Source organism: Mustelus asterias, chromosome 21, assembly GCF_964213995.1.
Source record: "Mustelus asterias chromosome 21, sMusAst1.hap1.1, whole genome shotgun sequence".
Taxonomy (NCBI): domain Eukaryota; kingdom Metazoa; phylum Chordata; class Chondrichthyes; order Carcharhiniformes; family Triakidae; genus Mustelus; species Mustelus asterias.
The window spans coordinates 30564847-30589730 of NC_135821.1; the positions used below are offsets into that span (position 1 = coordinate 30564847).

At 56.0% G+C, this 24884-nt stretch overlaps 1 protein-coding gene across 1 annotated transcript in view; it reads right to left on the minus strand.

The window, feature by feature from the left end:
• Nucleotides 1-15583, minus strand: part of LOC144509529 (tubulointerstitial nephritis antigen-like) — a 37420-nt gene extending 21837 nt beyond the window's left edge. The window contains exons 1-2 of the mRNA XM_078238434.1: nt 15501-15583; nt 12922-13234 (exon numbers count right to left, since the gene is read on the minus strand). Coding sequence (XP_078094560.1) covers nt 12922-13219 — 298 coding nt within the window. The 5' untranslated portion in view covers nt 13220-13234; nt 15501-15583. The remainder of the gene's footprint in view (nt 1-12921; nt 13235-15500) is intronic.
• Nucleotides 15584-24884: the final 9301 nt, after the last annotated feature.

Below are 24884 nucleotides of genomic sequence, written 5' to 3' on the forward strand. Positions count from 1 at the left end.
TGTCCCTCCCCCAGAGTGACTGCCTTCTCCCCACACAGACCACCCCCCACAGACTGTCCCTCCCCCAGAGTGACTGCCCCACCCCACACACACTGTGTGAGTCTGTGATTGTGTGTGTGTGAAGATATCAGCATTCAAGATCCTACACTTTACAAAGACATTCCAGCTGGAAATGAGTAAAGATATCATTTCAAATGCTCAGAAAATCCCAAATGGGTGATTTTGTAAACAGGATTTCTCAATTGTTGGCAGCGAGCTGGGTCCAACATTGAAAGGCTAAAGGGTAATTAGAGTGAGAATGTACAAAGTTGGAAGTGAAACTCTTAATTTGGATTGGAGTCTTTCCACGGGCGGTTAGATGATAAAAGATCACCTGAACATTGTTTTGGGAACTGGGATCAGAGTGCAATGTGGCTCATTCCTTGCACAGCTGACCTTTCCCCTCAGCGTGCCAGGGTTTAAACCGGGGATTGATTCCTGCCCCATTGGGAATCCGGAATGGGATCTTCCTCTGCTCCAGGCCTTGGTGTCTCTCTGACCTTTGTCCCAACGTATGGACGTCCTGCCGACTGGGGTCACAGCCCATTGAAGGTGGCAGAATGCTGGATTCCAGTGCCCAGCTGCTGCCTCCCTAGTCATAGAATCATAGAAACCCTACAGCACAGAAAGAGGCCATTCGGCCCATCGAGTCTGCACGACCACAATCCTACCCAGGCCCTACCCCCATACCCCTACATATTTTACCCACTAATCCCTCTAACCTACGCATCTCAGGACACTAAGGGGCAATTTTAGCATGGCCAATCAACCTAACCCACACATCTTTGGACTGTGGGAGGAAACCGGAGCACCCGGAGGAAACCCACGCAGACACGAGGAGAATGTGCAAACTCCACACAGACAGTGACCCAAGCCGGGAATCGAACCCAGGTCCCTGGAGCTGTGAAGCAGCAGTGCTAACCACTGTGCTACCGTGCCGCGCTGGTCAGTGCCAGTTTACTGTGCCAATGTCGGTCGGGATCCGTCCAGGATACATGCTCATCCTGTGTCAGCCATGATGCCAGACAGGATGGAGAGTATGGGGGAAGAAGGGGGAAATATTTCAACAGCTTTCCCCGGGCTTGACTTTCCCTTTGAACAGAATCAGTTTTCTTTTTCTCTGTTGTGGCTCTGCAGCAGGATAGGAAATTCTATTTGAATGTATTTTAGTTTGGACATTTCTCCTCTCTGTTTACCCCCACCCCCTCAGAGAAAGATCCTTGTTGCACACACCGGTAATGGGTGAGGGTCTGGCCTGCGATTGCTTCCACCACCCTCCCCTAACCACAAGATATCATTGTTGGGTAGTGAGCAGAAGCAAAATTAATTAATATTTAACCATTTAACCATTTGCAATGTGTAAGCTAGCGATACGATGTGTATGTGACAGAAAAGCTGATTGTCTCTCCATTCATACCGTCAAAACTGGGAATATTTGTTAGACCTTGCCTAATTTATCAGACCTGAAACACAGTGCCAGCGCAATCACAGTGCCAGCGCGCTCACAGTGCCAGCGCGCTCACAGTGCCAGCGCGCTCACAGTGCCAGTGCGCTCACAGTGCCAGCGCGCTCACAGTGCCAGCGCGCTCACAGTGCCAGCGCGCTCACAGTGTCAGTGCGCTCACAGTGCTAGTGCGCTCACAGTGCCAGCATGCTCACAGTGCCAGCGCGCTCACAGTGCCAGCGCGCTCACAGTGCCAGTGCGCTCACAGTGCCAGCGCGCTCACAGTGCCAGCACGATCACAGTGTCAGTGCGTTCACAGTGCCAGTGCGCTCACAGTGCCAGCGCGCTCACAGTGCCAGCGCGCTCACAGTGCCAGTGCGCTCACAGTGCCAGCGCGCTCACAGTGCCAGCGCGCTCACAGTGTCAGTGCGCTCACAGTGCCAGTGCGCTCACAGTGCCAGCGCGCTCAGTGCCAGCGCGCTCAGTGCCAGCGCGCTCACAGTGCCAGCGCGCTCAGTGCCAGCGCGCTCACAGTGCCAGCGCGCTCAGTGCCAGCGCGCTCACAGTGCCAGTGCGCTCACAGTGCCAGCGCGCTCACAGTGCCAGTGCGCTCACAGTGCCAGCACGCTCACAGTGCCAGCGCGCTCACAGTGCCAGTGCGCTCACAGTGCCAGCACGATCACAGTGCCAGTGCGCTCACAGTGCCAGTGCGCTCACAGTGCCAGCACGCTCACAGTGCCAGTGCGCTCACAGTGCCAGCGCGCTCACAGTGCCAGCACGCTCACAGTGCCAGTGCGCTCACAGTGTCAGCACGATCACAGTGCCAGCACGCTCACAGTGCCAGTGCGCTCACAGTGCCAGTGCGCTCACAGTGTCAGCACGATCACAGTGCCAGCACGCTCACAGTGTCAGTGCGCTCACAGTGCCAGTGCGCTCACAGTGCCAGCGCGCTCACAGTGCCAGCGCGCTCACAGTGCCAGTGCGCTCACAGTGCCAGCGCGCTCACAGTGCCAGCGCGCTCACAGTGCCAGTGCGCTCACAGTGTCAGTGCGCTCACAGTGCCAGTGCGCTCACAGTGCCAGCGCGCTCACAGTGCCAGCGCGCTCACAGTGCCAGCGCGCACAGTGCCAGCGCGCTCACAGTGCCAGCGCGCTCACAGTGCCAGCGCGCTCACAGTGCCAGCGCGCTCACAGTGCCAGCGCGCTCACAGTGCCAGCGCGCTCACAGTGCCAGCGCGCTCAGTGCCAGCGCGCTCAGTGCCAGCGCGCTCACAGTGCCAGCGCGCTCAGTGCCAGCGCGCTCACAGTGCCAGCGCGCTCAGTGCCAGCGCGCTCACAATGCCAGTGCGCTCACAGTGCCAGTGCGCTCACAGTGCCAGCGCGCTCACAGTGCCAGTGCGCTCACAGTGCCAGTGCGCTCACAGTGCCAGCACGATCACAGTGCCAGTGCGCTCACAGTGCCAGTGCGCTCACAGTGCCAGCACGCTCACAGTGCCAGTGCGCTCACAGTGCCAGCGCGCTCACAGTGCCAGTGCGCTCACAGTGCCAGTGCGCTCACAGTGTCAGCACGATCACAGTGCCAGTGCGCTCACAGTGCCAGTGCGCTCACAGTGTCAGCACGATCACAGTGCCAGCACGCTCACAGTGCCAGTGCGCTCACTGTGCCAGCATGATCACAGTGCCAGTGCGCTCACAGTGCCAGCGCGCTCACAGTGCCAGCACGCTCACAGTGCCAGCGCGATCACAGTGTCAGCGCGATCACAGTGTCAGTGCGCTCAGTGTCAGTACGCTCACAGTGCCAGCGCGCTCACAGTGCCAGCGTGCTCACAGTGCCAGTGCGCTCACAGTGCCAGTGCGCTCACAGTGCCAGTGCGCTCACAGTGCCAGCGTGATCACAGTGCCAGTGCGCTCACAGTGCCAGCGCGCTCACAGTGCCAGCGCGCTCACAGTGCCAGCGCGCTCACAGTGTCAGCGTGATCACAGTGCCAGCGCGCTCACAGTGTCAGTGCGCTCACAGTGCCAGCGCGCTCACAGTGCCAGTGCGCTCACAGTGCCAGCGTGATCACAGTGCCAGTGCGCTCACAGTGCCAGTGCGCTCACAGTGCCAGCGTGATCACAGTGCGCTCACAGTGTCAGCGCGATCACAGTGCCAGCGCGATCACAGTGCCAGCGCGATCACAGTGTCAGCGCGATCACAGTGCCAGCACGCTCACAGTGCCAGCACGCTCACAGTGCCAGCGCGATCACAGTGCCAGCGCGCTCACAGTGCCAGCGCACTCACAGTGCCAGCGCGATCACAGTGCCAGCACGCTCACAGTGCCAGCGCGATCACAGTGCCAGCACGCTCACAGTGCCAGTGCAGACATTCAACACGTCAATGCAGTTAAAAATCTAATTGTTTAGAGCGTTTCTCTTCGACATCCTGACAGACATTTCAGCTCCCCTGGCGGTCGATTACCATTCGCCACTGCCCACCAATCCCACTGCCACCCAGTCCCACTGCCCCCCAGTCCCACTGCCCCTGCCCCCCTGCCGCCCCCAGTCCCACTGCCCCCCAGTCCCATTGCCCCTGCCCCCAAGTCCCTCTGCCCCCCAATCCCACTGCCCCCCAATCCCACCGCCTCTGGCCCCCCCAATCCCACCACCCCTGGCCCCCCCAATCCCACCACCCCTTTCTCACACACTCATGTAGCAGGTTCCTTGTTTGTGAACCAAGACAATAGACTATTTGACAGTGGAAGGGCTTCACTTTAAAGGCTGTTTGGGTATTGAGCAGACATGTGCAGGCTTTTCAGAGAGAAAATGCAGATTCAGTTGGCCGAATGGCCTCCTTCTGCACTGTAGGAATTCTATGATTTGATGGAAAACTTGTGCAAAAAAGATTAATTTTAAACATTTGTTTCCAAATATATGGGATTCAGTATTGAAGGTAAATCAAACAGCACATTGCAGAAATGTGAAAGCGCTGGGTGTCTATCACTCACACTCTCACACAACCCCCCACTCTCAACTTGCACAGAGAGTGTCGGGGGGAGAGAGAGAGAGAGAGAGAGCGAGAGAATGGCAGGGAAGAGAGAGAGATGGAGTGTCTATCAGGGAGAGAGAGAGAGAGAGAGAGACAGCGTCCATCAGGGAGAGAGAGAATGTGTCAGGGGAGAGAGAGAGAGAGAGTGTCTATCAGGGAGAGAGAGAGAGAGAGAGAGAGTGTGTCTATCAGGGAGAGAGAGAATGTGTCAGGGGAGAGAGGGAGATACAGTGTGTGTGTTGGGGTGGGGGTGGGGGGTGGCGGGGCGGGGAGAGAGAAAGTGTGTGTCAGAGGAGAGAGAGAGTGTGTGTGTGGGGGGGGGGGGGAGTGTGTGTGTGTGGGGGGTGTGTCTGTGTGGGGGGGGAGTGTGTGTGGGGGTGGTAGGGAGTGTGTGTGTGGGGTGTGTTTGGGGGTGTGGGGGGGGGAGTGTGTGTGGGGGGTGTGTGTGTGTGGGGGGGGAGTGTGTGTGGGGGTGTGTGTGTGTGGGGGGGGTGGTGGGGAGTTTGTGTGTGTAGGGGGGAGTGTGTGTGTGTGGGGGGGGGGTGTGTGTGTGTGGTGGGGGGGGGGACTGTGTGTGTGTGGGGGGGAGGGTGTGTGTGGGGGGGGTGTGTCTGTGTGGGGGGTGTGTCTGTGTTTGGGGGGGTGTGTCTGTGTGGGGGGGAGTGTGTGTGGGGGTGGTAGGGGGTGTGTGTCAGTGTGGGGGGGAGTGTGTGTGGGGGTGGTGGGGAGTGTGTGTGGGGGTGGTAGGGAGTGTGTTTGTGGGGGTGTGTGTGTGTGTGGGTGTGTGTGTGTGTGTGGGGGGGGTGTGTCTGTACGGGGGGAGTGTGTGTGGGGATGTGTCTGTGCGGGGAGAGTGTGTGTGGGTGTGGTAGGGAGTGTGTGTGTGGGGGGGTGTGTGTGTGTGGGGTGTGTGTGTGGGGGGAGGGGGTGCGTGTGGGGGGGGGAGTGTGTGGGGGTGTGTGTGTGTGGGTGTGTGTGTGTGTGGGGGGTGTGTGTGTGGGGGTGTGTGTGTGTGTGTGTGGGGGTTGTGTGTGTGTGGGGGGGTGGTGGGGAGTTTGTGTGTGTGGGGGGGAGTGTGTGTGGGGGGGAGTGTGTGTGTGTGTGGGGGGGGAGTGTGTGTGGGGGGTGTGTGTGTGGGGGGGGAGTGTGTGTGTGGGGGGGGGGGAGTGTGTGGGGGGGAGTGTGTGTGTGTGTGTGGGGGGGGAGTGCGTGTGTGGGGGGGAGTGTGTGTGGGGGTGTGTGTGTGGGGGGGGGGAGTGTGTGTGGGGGTGTGTGTGGGGGTGTGTGTGGGGGGGTTGTGTGGGGGGGGAGTGTGTGTAGGGGTGTGTGTGGGGGTGTGTGTGTGTGTGTGGGGGGGAGTGTGTGTGGGGGTGTGTGTGTGTGTGTGGGGGGAGTGTGTGTGGGGGGGGAGTGTGTGTGGGGGTGTGTGTGGGGGGGGGGTGTGTGGGGTGGGGAGTGTGTGTGGGGGTGTGTGTGGGGGGGGTGAGTGAGTGTGGGGGGAGCGTGTGTGGGTGTGTGTGTGTGTGTGGGGGGAGTGTGTGTGGGGGGCAGTGTGTGTGGGGTGTGTGTGTGGGGGGGGAGTGTGTGTGGGGGGGGAGTGTGTGTGGGGGTGTGTGTGGGGGTGTGTGTGGGGGGTTGTGTGGGGGGGGAGTGTGTGTAGGGGTGTGTGTGGGGGTGGTGTGTGTGTGTGTGGGGGGGAGTGTGTGTGGGGGGTGTGTTGTGTGTGGGGGGGAGTGTGTGTGGGGGGGGGAGTGTGTGTGGGGGTGTGTGTGGGGGGGGGTGTGTGGGGTGGGAGTGTGTGTGGGGGTGTGTGTGGGGGGGTGAGTGAGTGTGGGGGGAGCGTGTGTGGGTGTGTGTGTGTGTGTGGGGGGGAGTGTGTGTGGGGGGCAGTGTGTGTGGGGGTGTGTGTGTGGGGGGGGAGTGTGTGTGGGGGGGGAGTGTGTGTGGGGGTGTGTGTGTGGGGGGGGAGTGTGTGGGGGGGAGTGTGTGTGTGTGTGTGGGTGGGGGGGGGACTGTGTGTGTGTGGGGGGGAGTGTGTGTGTGGGGGGGGGGTGTCTGTGTGGGGGGTGTGTCTGTGTTTGGGGGGTGTGTCTGTGTGGGGGGGAGAGTGTGTGGGGGTGGTAGGGGGTGTGTGTCTGTGTGGGTGGGAGTATGTGTGGGGGTGGTGGGGAGTGTGTGTGGGGGTGGTAGGGAGTGTGTGTGTGTGGGTGTGTGTGTGTGTGTGTGTGTGTGTGTGTGTGGGGGGGGGTGTGTTTGTACGGGGGGAGTGTGTGTGGGGATGTGGTAGGGAGTGTGTGTGTGTGGGGGGGGGTGTGTGTGTGGGGTGTGTGTGTGGGGGGAGGGGGTCCGTGTGGGGGGGGGAGTGTGTGGGGGTGTGTGTGTGGGTGTGTGTGTGTGGGGGGTGTGTGTGTGGGGGTGTGTGTGTGTGTGTGGGGGCTGTGTGTGTGTGGGGGGGTGGTGGGGAGTTTGTGTGTGTGGGGGTCGAGTGTGTCTGTGTGGGAGGGGGAGTGTGTGTGGGGGGGGGAGTGTGTGTGTGTGGGGGGGGGGTGTGTGTGGGGGGAGTGTGTGTGGGGGGGAGTGTGTGTGGGGGGGGGGAGTGTGTGGGGGGGGGAGAGTGTGTGTGGGGGGGGGAGGGGTGTGTGTGAGTGTGTGTGGGGGGGTGTGTGTGGGGGGGGGAGTGTGTGTGGGGGTGGGGGTGTGTGTGGGGGGAGTGTGTGTGGAGGTGGGTGTGTGGGGGGGGTGTGTGTGTGTGTGGGGGGGGAGTGTGTGTGTGTGTGGGGGGGGGAGTGTGTGTGGGGTTGGGGGTGTGTGTGGGGGGGAGTGTGTGTGGGGGTGTGTGTGTGGGTGTGTGTGTGTGTGTGGGGGGGGGCGAGTGTGTGTGGGGGTTTGTGTGTGGGGGGGTATATGTGTGGGGGGGAGTGTGTGTGGGGGGGAGTGTGTGTGGGGGTGGGGGTGTGTGGGGGGAGTGTGTGTGGGGGGGTGTGTGTGGGGGGGGTGTGTGTGTGGGGGGGGAGTGTGTGTGGGGGTGTATGTGTGGGGGTGTGTGTGTGTGGGGGGGGGTGTGTGTGTGGGGGGGTGTGTGTGGGGGTGGGGGTGTGTGTGGGGGGGGTGTGTGTGGGGTGGGAGTGTGTGTGGGGGTGTGTGTGTGGGGGGGGGGGTGTGTGTGGGGGGGGAGTGTGTGTGGGGGGGGAGTGTGTGTGGGGGTGTGTGTGTAGGGGTGTGTGTGTGTGTGTGGGGGGTGGGAGTGTGTGTGGGGGTGTGTGTGTGTGGGGGTGTGTGTGTGGGGGGGATGTGTGTGTGGGGGGGAGTGTGTGTGGGGTTGTGTGTGTGTGTGGGGGTTTGTGTGTGTGGGGGGGGGAGTGTGTGTGGGGGTGGGGGTGTGTGTGGGGGGAGTGTGTGTGGGGGTGGGGTTGTGTGTGGGGGGGGGAGTGTGTGTGGGGGTGTGTGTGTGGGGGGGGGGGGTGTGGGGGGGAGTGTGTGGGGGGGTGTGTGTGGGGGGGGTGTGTGTGTGGGGTGGGAGTGTGTGTGGGGGTGTGTGTGTGGGGGGGTGTGTGTGGGGGGGAGTGTGTGTGGGGGTGTGTGTGGGGGGGGTTGTGTGGGGGGGGTGTGTGTAGGGGTGTGTGTGGGGGGGGGGGTGTGTGTGTGTGGGGGGGGGTGTGTGTGGGGGGTGTGTGTGTGGGGGGGGTGTGGTGGGGGGGTGTGTGTGGGGGGGGTTGTGTGGGGGGGGGGGGGGAGTGTGTGTAGGGGTGTGTGTGGGGGGGGGTGTGTGTGTGTGTGGGGGGGAGTGTGTGTGGGGGTGTGTGTGGGGGGTGTGTGTGTGTGTGTGGGGGGGGAGTGTGTGTGGGGTGGGAGTGTGTGTGGGGGTGTGTGTGTGGGGGGTGTGTGTGGGGGGGAGTGTGTGTGGGGGTGTGTGTGGGGGGGTTGTGTGGGGGGGGGAGTGTGTGTAGGGGTGTGTGTGGGGGGGGGTGTGTGTGTGTGTGGGGGGGGGTGTGTGTGGGGGTGTGTGTGTGTGGGGGGGGGAGTGTGTGTGGGGGGGGGGAGTGTGTGTGGGGGGGGGGTGTGTGTGGGGGGGGGGGGAGTGTGTGTGGGGGTGTGTGTGGGGGGGGTGAGTGTGTGTGGGGGCGAGCGTGTGTGGGGGTGTGTGTGTGTGTGGGGGGGAGTGTGTGTGGGGGGGGGAGTGTGAGTGGGGGTGTGTGTGTGGGGGGGGAGTGTGTGTGGGGGGGGAGTGAGTGTGGGGGTGGGGGTGTGGGGGGGGAGTGTGTGGGGGGGAGTGTGTGTGGGGGGGAGTGTGTGTGTGGGGGGGGAGTGTGTGTGGGGGGGAGTGTGTGTGGGGGGGTGTGAGTGTGTGGGGGGAGTGTGTGTGGGGGTGTGTGTGTGGGGGGGGAGTGTGTGTGAGGGGGGGAGTGTGTGTGGGGGTGGGGAGTGTGTGTGGGGGTGTGTGTGTGGGGAGGGAGTGTGTGTGTGGGGGGGAGTGTGTGTGTGGGGGGGGTGTGTGTGGGGGGGGAGTGTGTGTGGGGGTGTGTGTGTGGGGGTGTGGTGTGTGGGGGGGAGTGTGTGTGGGGGTGTGTGTGGGGGGGGTGTGTGTGGGGGGATATGTGTGTGGGTGTGTGTGTGTGGGGGGGGTGTGTGTGGGGGGAGTGTGTGTGGGGGTGTGTGTGGGGGGGGTTGTGTGGGGGGGGGAGTGTGTGTAGGGGTGTGTGTGGGGGGGGTGTGTGTGTGTGTGGGGGGGAGTGTGTGTGGGGGTGTGTGTGTGGGGGAGTGTGTGTGAGGGGGGAGTGTGTGTGGGGGGGAGTGTGTGTGGGGGGGGAGTGTGTGTGGGGGTGTGTGTGGGGGGGCTGTGTGGGGGGGGGGAGTGTGTGTGGGGGTGTGTGTGGGGGGGGTGAGTGTGTGTGGGGGGGGAGCGTGTGTGGGGGTGTGTGTGTGTGTGGGGGGGAGTGTGTGTGGGGGGGAGTGTGTGTGGGGGTGTGTGTGTGGGGGGGGAGTGTGTGTGGGGGGGGAGTGTGTATGGGGGTGTGTGTGTGGGGGGGGAGTGAGTGGGGGGGAGTGTGTGTGTGTGTGGGTGGGGGGGGACTGTGTGTGTGTGGGGGGGAGTGTGTGTGTGGGGGGGGTGTGTCTGTGTGGGGGTGTGTGTCTGTGTTTGGGGGGTGTGTCTGTGTGGGGGGGAGTGTGTGTGGGGGTGGTAGGGGGTGTGTGTCTTTGTGGGGGGGAGTGTGTGTGGGGGTGGTGGGGAGTGTGTGTGGGGGTTGTAGGGAGTGTGTGTGTGGGGGTGTGTGTGGGGGGGTGTGTTTTGTATGGGGGGAGTGTGTGTGGGGATGTGTCTGTGCGGGGAGAGTGTGTGTGGGTGTGGTAGGGAGTGTGTGTGTGGGGGGGGGTGTGTGTGTGGGGTGTGTGTGTGGGGGAGTGGGTGCGTGTGGGGGGGAGTGTGTGGGGGTGTGTGTGTGGGTGTGTGTGTGTGTGTGTGGGGGGTGTGTGTGTGTGTGGGGGGTGTGTATGTGGGGGGGTGTGTGTGTGTGTGGGGGCTGTGTGTGTGTGGGGGGGTGGTGGGGAGTTTGTGTGTGTGGGGGGCGAGTGTGTCTGTGTGGGGGGGGAGTGTGTGTGGGGAGGGGGAGTGTGTGTGTGTGTGGGGGGGGAGTGTGTGTGGGGGGAGTGTGTGTGGGGGGGGAGTGTGTGTGGGGGGGGGGAGTGTGTGGGGGGGGGAGTGTGTGTGTGTGTGTGGGGGGAGTGTGTGTGTGGGGGGAGTGTGTGTGGGGGTGTGTGTGTGGGCGGGGAGTGTGTGTGGGGGTGGGGGTGTGTGTGGGGGGAGTGTGTGTGGGGGTGGGTGTGTGGGGGGGGTGTGTGTGTGTGGGGGGGGAGTGTGTGTGTGTGTGGGGTTGGGGGTGTGTGTGGGGGGGAGTGTGTGTGGGGGTGTGTGTGTGGGTGCGTGTGTGTGTGTGTGTGGGGGGGGAGTGTGTGTGGGGGTGTGTGTGTGGTGGGGGTATAGTGTGGGGGGGGAGTGTGTGTGGGGGGGAGTGTGTGGGGGTGGGGGTGTGTGTGGGGGGGAGTGTGTGTGGGGGTGGGGGTGTGTGGGGGGGGAGTGTGTGTGGGGGTGTGTGTGTGGGGGGGGTGTGTGTGTGGTGGGGGAGTGTGTGTGGGGGTGTATGTGTGGGGGTGTGTGTGTGTGGGGGGGAGTGTGTGTGGGGGGGGAGTGTGTGTGGGGGTGGGGGTGTGTGTGGGGGGGGAGTGTGTGTGGGGGGGAGTGTGTGTGGGGGTGTGTGTGTAGGGTGTGTGTGTGTGTGTGGGGGGGGGTGTGTGGGGGTGTGTGTGTGGGGGTGTGTGTGTGGGGGGGATGTGTGTGTGGGGGGGAGTGTGTGTGGGTGGGGGTGTGTGTGGGGGTTTGTGTGTGTGGGGGGGGGAGTGTGTGTGGGGGTGGGGGTGTGTGTGGGGGGGAGTGTGTGTGGGGGTGGGGGTGTGTGTGGGGGGGGAGTGTGTGTGGGGGTGTGTGTGTGGGGGTGTGTGTGGGGGGGAGTGTGTGTGGGGGTGTGTGTGGGGGGGGTGTGTGTGTGGGGTGGGAGTGTGTGTGGGGGTGTGTGTGTGGGGGGGGTGTGTGTGGGGGGGAGTGTGTGTGGGGGTGTGTGTGGTGGGGGTTGTGTGGGGGGGGAGTGTGTGTAGGGGTGTGTGTGGGGGGGGTGTGTGTGTGTGTGGGGGGGAGTTTGTGTGGGGGTGTGTGTGTGAGGGGGGGGAGTGTGTGTGGCGGGGGAGTGTGTGTGGGGGGGAGTGTGTGTGGGGGGGGGAGGTGTGTGTGGGGGTGTGTGTGGGGGGGGTGTGTGGGGGGAGTGTGTGTGTGGGAGTGTGTGTGGGGGTGTGTGTGGGGGGGGTGTGTGGGGGGAGTGTGTGTGTGGGAGTGTGTGTGGGGGGGATGAGTGTGTGTGGGGGGGAGCGTGTGTGTGGGTGTGTGTGGGGGGGGAGTGTGTGTGGGGGGGGGAGTGTGTGTGGGGGGGTGTGTGTGGGGGGGGGAGTGTGTGTGGGGGGGGAGTGTGTGTGGGGGGGGGAGTGTGTGGGGGGAAGTGTGTGTGGGGGGGGAGTGTGTGTGTGGGGGGGAGTGTGTGTGGGGGGAGTGTGTGTGGGGGGGGGTGTGAGTGTGTGGGGGGAGTGTGTGTGGGGTGTGTGTGTGGGGGGGGGGAGTGTGTGTGGGGGGGGAGTGTGTGTGGGGGCGGGGAGTGTGTGTGGGGGTGTGTGTGTGGGGGGGGAGTGTGTGTGTGGGGGGGAGTGTGTGTGTGGGGGGGGGGGTGTGTGTGTGGGGGGGAGTGTGTGTGGGGGGGAGTGTGTGTGGGGGGGGAGTGTGTGTGGGGGGGGAGTGTGTGTGTGGGGGGAGTGTGTGTGGGGGGGGGGAGTGTGTGTGTGGGGGGGGAGTGTGTGTGTGGGGGGGAGTGTGTGGGGGGGGGAGTGTGTGTGTGGGGGGGGGAGTGTGTGTGTGGGGGGGAGTGTGTGTGTGGGGGGGAGTGTGTGTGTGGGGGGGGGAGTGTGTGTGTGGGGGGGGACAGTGTGTGTGTGGGGGGGGGAGTGTGTGTGGGGGGGGGAGTGTGTGTGGGGGGGGGGAGTGTGTGTGTGTGGGGGGGGAGTGTGGGGGGGGTGAGTGTGTGTGGGGGGGAGTGTGTGTGTGGGGGAGTGTGTGTGGGGGGGGAGTGTGTGTGGGGGGGAGTGTGTGTGGGGGGGGGAGTGTGTGTGGGGGGGAGTGTGTGTGGGGGGGGGGAGTGTGTGTGGGGGGGGAGTGTGTGTGTGGGGGGGGACAGTGTGTGTGTGGGGGGGGGGAGTGTGTGTGGGGGGGGAGTGTGTGTGTGGGGGGGGGGAGTGTGTGTGTGTGGGGGGGGAGTGTGGGGGGGGGAGTGTGTGTGGGGGGGGGAGTGTGTGTGGGGGGGAGTGTGTGTGGGGGGGAGTGTGTGTGGGGGGGAGTGTGTGTGGGGGGGGGAGTGTGTGTGGGGGGAGTGTGTGTGGGGGGGGGGAGTGTGTGTGGGGGGGGAGTGTGTGTGGGGGGGGAGTGTGTGTGGAGGGGGGAGTGTGTGTGGGGGGGGGAGTGTGTGTGTGGGGGGGGGAGTGTGTGGGGGGGGAGTGTGTGTGGGGGGGAGTTTGTGTGGGGGGCAGGGGGTGGGGAGCCAATCTTTACCCCGTTGTCACATAAACACTTTCTATTTAATCTCAATGTCAAGAAACAGGAAACTCAAGTTGACTTTTTCAATGTAATCCCGAATCTCCAGAATAAATCAGCCAGTTAAATCTGCGGTATTTCTGTTGATTTGGAGCGCAGACTGGAGATGGAAAGTGTTTGGGGGATTCCAGCCCCTTTCCCCGTGTCACTCCCCCTCTGTCACCACTCTCTCCACCCGTCAGCCCCTGTGTCTCCCCCTGTGTCTCCCCCAGTGTGCTGAGTGGGCTCTTACCCAGGGTGGGAGGTTGTGTCCCCAGGCAGTAAAGCCAGAAGTCGGGGCAGCAGTCAGACACGGTGCGGTTACAGAAGAGGTCACAGTAGCAGATGGTGTCGATGTAGGGTACGGCGCACACATCATCCCTGCCGGGGCAGCAGGAGGCCAGGCGGCGGCAGTAAACGCCCCCGGGGTCCCGGATCCCGGAGCGGTGTAACCCCGGGCTCAGCTCCCGGCGGCTGCGGCTCAGGGCGGCTCCCAGCCCCGGGGACAGGAACAGCAGCCAGGCAACGGAGAGAATGGTCTTCATATCCATCAGAGTGTCAGAGTTCTGCAACACACAGACACTACATTAAACTCACAGTACATTAAACTCACACTGTACATTAAATACTGTACATTAAACACACTGTACATTAAATACTGTACATTAAACACACTGTACATTAAACACACTGTACATTAAACTCACACTGTACATTAAACACACTGTACATTAAACTCACAGTACATTAAACTCACACTGTACATTAAATACTGTACATTAAACACACTGTACATTAAACTCACTGTACATTAAACTCACACTGTACATTAAATACTGTACATTAAACACACTGTACATTAAACTCACTGTACATTAAACTCACACTGTACATTAAATACTGTACATTAAACACACTGTACATTAAACTCACTGTACATTAAACTCACACTGTACATTAAATACTGTACATTAAACACACTGTACATTAAATACTGTACATTAAACACACTGTACATTAAACACACTGTACATTAAACTCACACTGTACATTAAACACACTGTACATTAAACTCACAGTACATTAAACTCACACTGTACATTAAATACTGTACATTAAACACACTGTACATTAAACTCACTGTACATTAAACTCACACTGTACATTAAATACTGTACATTAAACACACTGTACATTAAACACACTGTACATTAAACTCACACTGTACATTAAACACTGTACATTAAACACACTGCACTTTAAACACACCGCACATTAAACACTGTACATTAAACTCACACTGTACATTAAATACTGTACATTAAAGACACTGCACATTAAACACACACTGTACATTAAACACTGTACATTAAACACACCACTTTAAACACACCGCACATTAAACACTGTACATTAAACTCACACACTACATTAAACACACTGCACATTAAACACACCGCACATTAAACTCACACACTGCATTAAACACTGTATATTAAACACTGTACATTAAACACACACTACACATTAAACACACACTACACATTAAACACACACTGCACATTAAACACTACATTAAACATACACTGTACATTAAACTCACACACTACATTAAACACTGTACATTAAACACACACTGCATATTAAACACACTGCACATTAAACACACAGTACACTAAACACACTGTACACACTCCAAATCCACACTCATAAACCTCTCGCTCATGATGATCCACGGTTAAAATTCTGCCTTACTGCGTCCCTGGAGTGACAACTTCTCCCAAACTCACAATATCATCACTCAGACTGAAACTACAACTTCCCATTTCCGATCTGTCTTACTCCCGATTTCTCAACCCAGACTAATAAAGCGACACAGCTGCTGTCAGGGGAAACTGTAATTCTGTCTGCTTTTCCACTCACCCACCCACCCAGTCACCCACCCACCCAGTCACTCACCCACCCAGTCACTCACTCACCCACCCACCCAGTCACCCACCCACCCAGTCACTCACTCACCCACCCACCCAGTCACCCACCCACCCAGTCACTCACCCACCCAGTCACTCACCCACCCAGTCACCCACCCACCCAGTCACTCACCCACCCAGTCACTCACTCACCCACCTACCCAGTCACCAACCCACTCACCCACCCAGTCACCCACCCACCCAGTCACTCACTCACCCACCCACCCAGTCACCCACCCACCCAGTCACTCACCCACCCAGTCACTCACCCACCCAGTCACCCACCCACCCAGTCACTCACCCACCCAGTCACTCACTCACCCACCTACCCAGTCACCAACCCACTCACCCACCCAGTCACTCACCCACCCAGTCACTCACTCACCCACCTACCCAGTCACCAACCCACTCACCCACCCAGTCACTCACCCACCCAGTCACCCACCCACCCAGTCACTCACCCACCCAGTCACTCACTCACCCACCCAGTCACTCACCCACCCAGTCACCCACCCACCCAGTCACCCACCCACCCAGTCACTCACTCACCCACCTACCCAGTCACCAACCAACTCACCCACCCAGTCACTCACCCACCCACCTATCTACCCACTCACTCACCCACCCAGTCACTCACCCAACCTGTCACTCACCTACCCACCCACCAAGTCACTCACTCACCCAGTCACCCAGTCACTCACACCCAGTCACCCACCCGCCCAGTCACTCATGCCCTGAAGTGGCAGTCTGCTTTTCCACTCTCTCACTCAGTCAGTCGCTCGGTTCCCGGTGGTTGTGTAAACGCGGCTGCTCTGCCCCTGTCCCTGGTCTGTCCCTGGTCTGTCCCTGCCCGTCCCTGTACCTGGCTCTGTGCAGGTGGCAGCTTGCTGCAGTCGGGAGTTGGACTTTGCCTGTCCGACTCGCACTGACTCGAGCCCACACCGAATTGTTCAGCTCTAATGCTCACTCCTAGCTTATATAGAGAGGGAACCGCCCCGTGAGAGTCAGAGGAACTGCACTCTTATCTCAGAGTCCGCTGTCCACTGCGATCCACTCTCACACAACAACCTGCTACATTCATCTAGCGCCTTTCATGAAAGAAATGGTGCCACAGTGCTTCACAGGAAGGTCAGAAGCACACTGGAAACATCAGGGCAACGCTTGCTCACTGCGAGAGGTGTGGATTTTAAGGAGATCAAAGGGTTAGTGTGAGAGTGAGGATGAGGTTTTTGGGGTTGGTCCCCCTTTCCTTCGTGCTCTGCCACTTTTCTTTCTGCTCACGTCCAACCCTTGTTGCTCCCTGCGCCTTTTTCTTATATATTATTACTCCTGTTCGCTCTTTGTTGGGTGGGAGGGTGAATGGGGGGGGGGGGGGAGGGGGGGGGGGGGGTGGGGGGGTGGGTACCCCTGTGTGGTGGAAGAAAGGGGGCCTGTGTGGTGGAAGAAAGGGGGTAGGTGGGGAAAGGAAAACAGGGTGATGGTCTGCTTCTGCTCTATTTTAGGTGGTTGGGGGAAGGTGGTTGTTGAGGTGCTGTGTGTTAGGGGGAGGGGGCTGTTAGGTTGGGGGCTTATGTGTTTCTGAGGGTTGGGGTGGATGTCAAGGTGGCATGTGTGTTGGAGAGTTTTTTTGGGGTTTCCTGGCTGGGGAGGTTTTGTGTGTCTGTTGCTGAGTCAGATTCTGTTTTTTCGGGGGGAGGGGTGGATAGCAGGTGGGCTACTGGGGGGAGGTCAGGCGGTGGGGGGAAAAATCCTTGGGGGGTTTCCTGATGTTGGTGGGTAGGTTGTGGGTTAAATGGTGGTTTGTTGCTTTTCCATGTCTTGGCATTTTTGCCTCCCGTGTGTGTCTGTTAGGGTGGGTGAGGTGGCGGCGCGGCGGGGGGGGGGGGGGGGGGGGGGGGTGTGGGGGAGGGGAGGGCGGGGGGGGTGTTTTATGTTGTGGTCGGCAGGATGGCGTGTTGTGCATTAGGGTAGTATGTACTGGGCTGGTGTGGGGGCAATAGTTGGCGGAGCGTGGGGGTGCAGGGACATCCTCGTTTATCAGGATGGTTCATGGGTTTGGTATCAGGTCAGAACCCTTGTTGGCTGTACAAAAATTACTTATTTGACAAATTATTTATTTACTTTTAGTGTCCCAAGTCAGATTACATTTAACACTGTAATGAAGTTACTGTGGAAGGTACAATGAGGGAGAATTCAGCATGGCCAATTCACCTCACCTGCACACCTTTGGACTGTGGGAGAAAACCGGAGCACCCGGAGGAAACCCACGCAGACACGGGGAGAATGTGCAAACTCCATACAGACAGTGACCCAAGTCGGGAATCCAGCCCAGGTCCCTGACTGTGAGGCAGCAGTGATAACCACTGTGCAGCACATAAATGAATGATTTCACATATTATTTTAAAGTGACCCGGGGGTGGCTTGTTGTGTCCTTCTTCGGAGAGTTTCTTTTGTTACTGATGGTGAGTCCCCCTGTGTCCAGGGTTCTTACAGTAAGAAGTCTCACAACACTAGATTACAGTCCAACAGGTTTATTTGGTAGCACAAGCTTTCGGAGCGCTGCTTCTTCATCAGGTGAGGGAGGAGCTGTGTTCACAAACAGGGCATATATAGACACAAACTCAATTTACAAGATAATCGTTGGAATGCAAGTCTTTACAGGGAATGAAGTCTTAAAGGTACAGACAATGTGAGTGGAGAGACGGTTAAGCACATGTTAAAGGGATGTGTATTGTCTCCAGACAGGACAGTTAGTGAGATTTTGCAAGATCAGGCAAGTCGTGGGGGTTACAGATAGTGTGACATGAACCCAAGATCCCGGTTGAGGCCGTCCTCATGTGTGCGGAACTTGGCTATCAGTTTCTGCTCAGCGATTCTGCGCTGTCGTGTGTCATGAAGGCCGCCTTGGAGAACGCTTACGCGAAGATCAGAGGCTGAATGCCCGTGACCGCTGAAGTGTTCCCCAACAGGAAGAGAACACTCTTGCCTGGTGATTGTCGAGCGGTGTTCATTCATCCGTTGTTGTAGCTTCTGCATGGTCTCCCCAATGTACCATGCCTCGGGACATCCTTTCCTGCAGCATATCAGGTAGGCAATGTTGGCTGAGTCACAAGAGTATGTACCATGTACCTGGTGGATGGTGTTCTCACGTGAGATGATGGCATCCGTGTCGATGATCTGGCACTCTTGCAGAGGTTGCTGTGACAGGGTTGTGTGGTGTCGTGGTCACTGTTCTCCTGAAGGTTGAGTAGTTTGCTGCGGACAATGGTCTGTTTGAGGTTGTGCGGTTGTTTGAAGGCAAGAAATGGGGGTGTGGGGATGGCCTTGGCGAGATGTTGGTCTTCATCAATGACATGTTGAAGGCTCCGGAGAAGATGTTATAGCTTCTTTGCTCCGGGGAAGTACTAGACGGCAAAGGGTACTCTGTCCATCGTGTCCCGTGTTTATCTTCTGAGGAGGTCGGTGCGGTTTTTCGCTGTGGTGCGTCAGAACTGTCAATCGATGAGTGGAGCGTCATATCCTGTTCTTATGAGGGCATCTTTCAGCGTCTGGAGGTGTCTGTTGCGATCCTCCTCATCTGAGCAGATCCTGTGTATACGGAGGGCTTGTCCGTAGGGAATGGCTTCTTTAACATGTTTAGGGTGGAAGTTGGAGAAGTGGAGCATCGTGAGGTTATCCGTGGGCTTGCGGTACAGTGAAGAGCTGAGGTGACCGTCCTTAATGGAGATGCGTGTGTCCAAGAATGCAACCGATTCCGGAGAGTAGTCCATGGTGAGTCTGATGGTGGGATGGAACTTGTTGGTGTCATCATATAGTTGTTTCAGTGATTGTTCACCATGAGTCCAAAGGAAGAAAATGTCATCGATGTATCTAGTGTATAGCGTTGGTTGAAGGTCCTGTGCAGTGAAGAGGTCTTGTTCGAACCTGTGCATGAAGATGTTGGCATATTGAGGTGCGAATTTGGTCCCCATGGCTGTTCCGTGTGTCTGGATGAAGAACTGATTGTTGAAGGTGAAGACGGTGTGGTCCAGGATGAAGCGGATGAGTTGTAGAATTGCATCTGGAGATTGGCAATTGTTGGCGCTGAGCACTGAGGCCGTTGCAGCAATGCCATCGTCATGGGGGATGCTGGTGTAGAGTGCCGAGACATCCATTGTGTCGAGGAGTGCTCCTGGTTCAACTGCTCCATGTGTGCTGAGTTTCTGTAGGAAGTCCGTAGTGTCGCGACAGAAGCTGGGGGTTCTTTGTACAATGGGTTTCAGGATTCCCTCGACATAGCCAGAGAGGTCCTCACACAGGATCCCATACCCTGATATGAAGGGACGGCTGGGGGTGTTGGCCTTGTGTATCTTCGGGAGGCAGTAGAGATCTCCAATGAGGGGAGTATGTGGGATGAGAGCACGGAGAGTGCTCTGAAGGTCCGGATCAAAGGTCTGAGGGTTCTTTCCATTACTCAAGGTTATTCAGGGAGTCTAGAAATTTGCATTTTTAAGGGAGGGCCCTTTTGTTAGTTGTGATGGGCTATCCTGTGTAAGTGTGAGGGTGAGGGGTTAGTGTGAGGGTGAGGGGTTAGTTTGAGGGTTAGTGTGAGCTCAGGACTCAGGCAGCTGAAGGCAGCACAATGGTAGAATGTTTAAAATTGGGGATATGCAAGAGGCCAGAAGTAGTGAAGCAGAGATTTTGGAAGGTTACAGTGACAGAGAATGCAAAGGCTCCAGAGGGATTTAAATCGAGGATAAGACTTCCAAAATCTAGGTGCTATCAAATCAAGAGCTAATGGAGTTCAGTGAGCAGAGGGTTAACAAAACCTGGTGAGAGTTCAGAAATGGCAGAGTTTTGGGTGGTGAGGGGCCAAGCCTCTCTGACAGGCTTAGGGTACAAAGTCCAAGCTGCTATTCCAATGCAGCACTGACAGGAGACTGCAATGTTGGACAGGCAAGACAGAGGGAGTGCTGCACCATTGAGGGCTGCTACTGAGGGAGTGCTGCACTGATGTAGGGTCAGTACTGGCAGTGCTGCTCTGTCAGAGGAACAGTACCGAGAAAGCATTGCTTGTGAAGAGTCAGTACTGAAAGAGGGCTGCACTGCCAGGGGTGCAATCATCCAGATACAATTCTTTTCCTTATTCTTTCACAGGATGTGGGCGTCACTGCCAAGTCCAGATTTCCCCGTCCCTAATTGCCCTGGAACAGAGTTTCTCGCTGGGCCATTTCAGAGGGCAGTTGAGAGTCAACCACATTGCTGTGGCTATGGAGTCACGTATAGGCCAGATCGGGTAAATTGGCAGATTTCCTTCCCTAAAGGGCATTAGTGAACCAGATGGGTTTCTACAATGATAGTTGTCATGGTCACCATCATTGAGACCAGCTTTCAATCCCATCAGCTGCCATGGTGGGATTTGACCTGGGTCCCCAGAACATTAGACTGGACCTCTGGATTACTAATCCGGCAATGTTATCACTACCTCATAATCTCCCATTAACCACATTAAAGCAAGGCCCTTCCTGTGTGTTTCTGGGAATGTTGAAGATCCCTATAGTATTTGAACATGCCCAGTGACCTCTCCCATATCCTGGCCATGAGCAATGATAATTGACTCCCTTTCACACTCAGCAGGTCAGGCAGACTCTGCAGAGAGAGAAACAGAGTTAATGTTTCTGATCAGTGACCGTTCGTCCAAATCGGAAATGTAACAAGTCTTTAGCAGCTGAGGGGGTTGGGGGGGGGGGGGGGGGGGGGGGGGCGGGGACTGAAAAAAAAGGAAAGTAATTGGTTAAAGGCTGGAGGGATTAGATGGCAGAAGAGTTGATGATGTAAGGATTTGGGACAAGTAAAGAAACTAAAGACATGTCTAAAGATGGTGTGAATGACAGAAGGATTAACAACTGCTCTCTGAAAGGAAAATCCAAAAGTGAGAAAAACCATATAAAGATACAAACTAGGAGCAGGAGGAGGCCATTCGACCCCTCAACCTGCTTAAGGTAAATGGCAAAAGAAATGACATGAGGCAACCCCTTTTCCACACAGTGAGTGGCTCAGGTCTGGGAGTGTGGCGGAGGCAGGTTCCATTGGGGCGTTCCAGAGAGAACTGGACGGTTATCAGAAAAGGAAGAATGTGCAGTGTTATGGGGGAATGATATTTGGTGGATTGCTCATTTGGAGGGCTGGTATAAACATGATAAGCCAAATGGCCTCCTTCAATGCTGTAACAATTCTGTGGTTCTGTGAATGGAGGTGTTCTGCAAGATGGTCACTCCATCCTTGTTTGGAGCACACCGTATTGTGAGCAGTGAATACAGGAGACAAAACCAAAAGCCTAGAATGGGTATTCGGGGTCCTGGATGGTGAGAAGGGAGAAGGTAGAAAAGAATCATAATCATAAGAACACAAGAACCAAGAGCTGGAATCAGCAATTCAGCTCCTCCAGCCCGCTCTGCCATTCTATACAATCATGGCTGACTGTGTCTCAGCCTCAACTCCACTTTCCTGCCTTTTTACCATAACCCTTTGACCCATTACTAATTAAAAATCTCTATCTCCTTAAACTTACTCAATGTCCCAACATCCACTGCAGTCTGGTGTAGTGAATTCCAGACTCTCAACCCCTTGAGAGAAGTCGTTTCCTCTCATTTCTGTTTTAAATCTGCTCCTCCTTATCCTAAAACTATGATCCTTGTTCTAGGTTGCCCCACAAGAGGAAACATTCTCTCCACTGTCAATCCCCTTTAGAATCTTGTAATCTGCTCTCATTCTTCTAAACTCTAAAGGGCATAGGCCTAAACTGCCCAATCTCTCTTCATAAAACAAACCCCTCATCTCTGGAATCAATCCAATGATTGGTGTTGCACCCCTTGTGTTTATATATGAAGGGGGTCACTGGATAGGGAGGGGATTGTTGGGTGATTGAAGAGTGAATGAGGAAACAGTCCCTTTGGAAGACAAGTGTTCACTGGTGGAGGTGATGGAAATGGTGACAGATTATCTGCTGAATCCAGAGAATAGTGGAGTGGTGGGTGGAAGGGGAACCCTGTCATACCTCTGGGAGGGAGGGGGCAAGTAGAGGACGGAAGGATAGACTTGGCACTTTGCCTCTGCTGAGGTAGAAGTCAGCTTGCCAGACACCAAGGGCAGCAGCCTTGTTACCAGGTTTGGTAACAATATCCCTGTCAGAGGAGAATATTGCTAGTCCAGAGGGAGACAGCTCAGAGTGAAGGAAGGGAACAAAGAAATTGAGGTGGCCAATGACACACCAGTATATCTCAATGAAAAGGATCAAGAGAGGGTAAGTGAGCAGAGAGGGAATCAGGTGGTGGGAGAATTCTGGAGAGAGGTCAAAGGGTCCAGTGTGCAATGGGCGGACTCCTGGATAAGCGGATGAACTAATCGCACAGATAGATGTAAACGGATATGATATATTTGGGATTACGGAGACATGGCTGCAGGATGACCAGGGATGGGAATTGAATGTCCCAGAATATTCAGTATTTAGGAAGGACAGGCATAAAGGAAAAGGTGGTGGAGTGGCACCGCTGGTTAAAGAGGAAATGAACACAATAGTGAGACGGGATATTAGCTCTGACAACGTGGAGTCTGTATGGGGAGAGCTGAGAAATACCAAGGGGCAAAAAACATTAGTGGGTGTCATATATAGACCCCAAACTGCAGAGGTGATGTTGGGAATGTCATTAAACACAAAATTAGAGATACATATGATAAGGGAATTGACGATTGGGAGCAGTTTAGAATTCAGCAAAAAGGATTGATAAAGGAGGGGAAAATACAATACGAAAGTAAGCTTGCAGGGAACATAAAGACTGACACTAAGAGTTTCTACAGGTACGTGAAGAGAAAGAGGTTGGTGAAGACAAATGTAGGTCCCCTACAGACAGAAATGGGGGAATGTATAATAGGGGAACAAAGAAATGGCTGAAGAACTGAACATACTTTGGTTCTGTCTTCACAAAAGAGGACACAAATCAGATACCAGAAATGTTGGAGAATTCAAGATTTAGTGAGAGGGAAACATTGAGGGAGATCAATATTAGTAGGGAAATGGTGCTGGGAAAATTGATGGGATTGAAGGTGGATAAATCCCCAGGGCCTGATAATCTACATCCCAGAGTACTTAAGGAAGTAGCTCTAGAAATAGTGGTTGCTTTGTTGGTCATCTTCCAGGATTCTATAGACTCTGGAACAGTCCCTGCAGATGGGAGGGTAGCTAATGTCACTCCAATATTCAAAAAGAGAGGTAGAGAGAAAACAGGGAATTATAGACCAGGAAGCCTAACATTCTCAAATTCTCAAATCCACTATCAAAGACTTTATAGCGGAGCATTTAGAAAGCAGTGGCAGGATCGACACGGATGCCATCATCTCACGTGAGAACACCATCCACCAGGTACACAGTACATACATTTGCAACTCGGCCAACGTTGTCTACCTGATACGCTGCAGGAAAGGATGTCCCGAGGCATGGTACATTGGGGAGACCATGCAGACGCTACGACAACGGATGAATGAACATTGCTTGACAATCACCAGGCAAGAGTGTTCTCTTCCTGTTGGGGAACACTTCAGCGGTCACGGGCATTCGGCCTCTGATCTTCGGGTAAGCGTTCTCCAAGGTGGCCTTCACGACACACAACAGCGCAGAATTGCTGAGCAGAGGCTGATAGCCAAGTTCCGCACACATGAGGACGGCCTCAACCGGGATCTTGGGTTCATGTCACACTATCTGTAATCCCCACGACTTACCTGAGCTTGCAAAACCTCACTAAGTTTTTCTGGCTGGAGACAATACACATCTCTTTAACCTGTGCTTAACCCTCTCTCCACTCACATTGTCTGTACGTTTAAGGCTTGATTACCTGTAAAGACTCGCATTCCAACCATTATTTTGTAAATTGAGTTTGTGTCTTTATGTGCCCTGTTTGTGAACAGAACTCCCACTCACCTGATGAAGGAGCAGCGCTCCGAAAGCTAGTGGCTTTTGCTACCAAATAAACCTGTTGGACTTTAACCTGGTGTTTTGAGACTTCTTACTGTGTTTACCCCAGTCCAACGCCGGCATCTCCACATCAGGATCAGACGGAGTCAGCATGGATTCATGAAGAGGAAATCATGCTTGATAAATCTGTTGGAATTCTTTGAAGATGTAACTGGTAGAGTTGACAAGGGGGAGCCAGTCGATGTGGTATATTTGGACTTTCAGAAAGCATTTGACAAAGTCTCACGTAAGAGATTATCGTGCAAGATTAAAGCTCATGGGATTGGGGGAAGTGTAGTGAGATGGATGGAAAACTGGTTGGCAGAGAGGAAACAAAGAGTGGGAATTAATGGGTCCTTTTCAACTTGGCAGGCAGTAACTAGTGGGGTGCCACAGGGATCGGTGCTGGGATCCCAGCTATTCACAATATATATTAATGATTTGGATGAGGGAACAAAATGTAACATCTCAAAGTTTGCAGATGATACCAAGTTGGGTGGGAGGGTGAACTGTGACGAGGATGCAGAGATCCTTTAGCATGATCTGGACAGGTTGGGTGAGTGGGCAATGACAGATGCAGTATACTTTGGATAAATGTGTGGTTATTCACTTTGGAAGCAAAAACAAGAAGGCAGATTACCACCTGAATGGCTGTAAATTGGGAGGGCAGAGTGTGCAGCGGGACCTGGGTGTTCTTGTGCACCAGTCACTGAAGATAAGCATGCAGGTGCAGCAGGCGGTAAAGAAGGCAAATGGCATGTTGGCCTTCATTGCGAGAGGTTTTGAGTACAGGAGCAGGGATGTGTTGTTGCAATTATACAGGGCCTTGGTGAGGCCACACCAAGAGTATTGTGTGCAGTTTTGGTCTCCTTTTCTGAGGAAGGATGTTCTTGCTCTCGAGGGAGTGCAGCGAAGGTTTATCAGGCTGATTCCGGGGATGACGGGACTGATGTATGAGGAGAGATTGACTAGGTTAGGATTGTTTTCACTGGAGTTCAGATGAATGAGGGGGGAGACTTATAAAATTCTAACAGGACTAGACAGGATAGATGCAGAGAGAATTTTCTGATGGTGGGGTAGTCCAGAAGCAGGGGTCACAATCTCAGGATTTGGGGTAGACCATTTAGGATGGAGATGAGGAGACATTTCTTCACCCAAAGAGTGGTGAGTCTGTGGAATTTATTACCACAGGAAGTAGTTGATACCAAAACATTGAATGTATTCAAGAGGCGGCTGGATATAGCACTTGGGGTGAATGGG